Below are 1,096 nucleotides of genomic sequence, written 5' to 3' on the forward strand. Positions count from 1 at the left end.
AATAATATTAATTAATAGATTCGCTTATTATGCGCAAAAAAATAACCAAACAATATCAACAATATCGATTACACAACCTGAAACTGCATCTGAGAAAGTTGATAAATACCTGAGCACTGTTGGGTCCAATTCATCTAGAAGTGGCCAGTGCCCCGAACACGCCTCGCAACTACAATCGAACCAATATTGCACCCTCAATTTTCTTTTCCGCTCAGTCTCGGACGTGGTTGTGAAGATAGGACCGTAGTTCTCAGAGATCTCTTCACCTGCGCCGATTGTGCGAACAGCGCGTACGATCATGGTGGTGCCGATGAAATATCTCGGATTTAAAAATTTTTAGTTTAGTCTGTATAGTTAATAATAATACACAGTTATATAAAACGTTATATAAACCGTTATATAAAAGTTATATAAAACGACGGGAGAGAATAGAGCATTATTTACCGAACTACGCCAGGATTGCACGAGTGATTCAGCATCGCCACCGTAGGATAAACGCCACCGCCTATGAACACGCTCTTGGCCTTAGCAAGTGTCTTCTCCCCTTTCGGCCTTACCAGTTCGGAAATCTAGAAAACGAATTAACGGTCAGTAATTGCGGGAACAGATACAATGACGCACGTTTTTCAAGCAATAATCAAGTACGAGCGAATTATGTTGTATCACGCGTCGTTCTTACCTCGTGCGAATTGAATTGCAATAACTGCAAATTGTGTAACAGCAGTCCCGCGATAAACAGTTCCTCGTCTGACAATCTACTGTCCGCTGAATCGGCGGTTTTCACGTTTTCCGGCAAGTAATTGCTGAATCTTAACAATCTGAACAACCAGGCCGCCATGTAGGCTCTGTGAAAAATATCCTCCGGCAGCCTTTTGTCTTCGTGAGTAACTATTAGAATAATATATAAAATATGAAGAAAAAAAAATCAGCACATCAAAAAGAAAGATAATTTGTAAATAATTTGTACTTAAATAATTGATTTATCGATAAAAGAGAAAAGAGTATCAGTTGTTTTAAAAAAAAGTTCAAAGTAAGATTCTTGGTAACTTTATTAATCGAAAGAAATAAATCTAACGACATCCTTCTGTAAAAAAAA

At 38.0% G+C, this 1,096-nt stretch overlaps 1 protein-coding gene across 1 annotated transcript; it reads right to left on the reverse strand.

Annotated features, from left to right (window-relative positions):
• Positions 1–77: 77 nt before the first annotated feature.
• On the reverse strand, positions 78–885 carry LOC105462288 (SET and MYND domain-containing protein 4-like; the record flags this gene model as incomplete). Its single annotated transcript, XM_011708812.1, has 3 exons — positions 680–885; positions 445–569; positions 78–319 (listed from the first exon to the last, which is right to left on the reverse strand). Coding segments are annotated over exons 1-3 (526 nt in total), but the record flags the coding sequence as incomplete, so codon positions are not given.
• Between the last annotated feature and the right edge of the window lie 211 nt (positions 886–1,096).

Source organism: Wasmannia auropunctata, unplaced genomic scaffold (genome assembly GCF_000956235.1).
Source record: "Wasmannia auropunctata unplaced genomic scaffold, wasmannia.A_1.0 LD266417.1, whole genome shotgun sequence".
Classification (NCBI taxonomy): domain Eukaryota; kingdom Metazoa; phylum Arthropoda; class Insecta; order Hymenoptera; family Formicidae; genus Wasmannia; species Wasmannia auropunctata.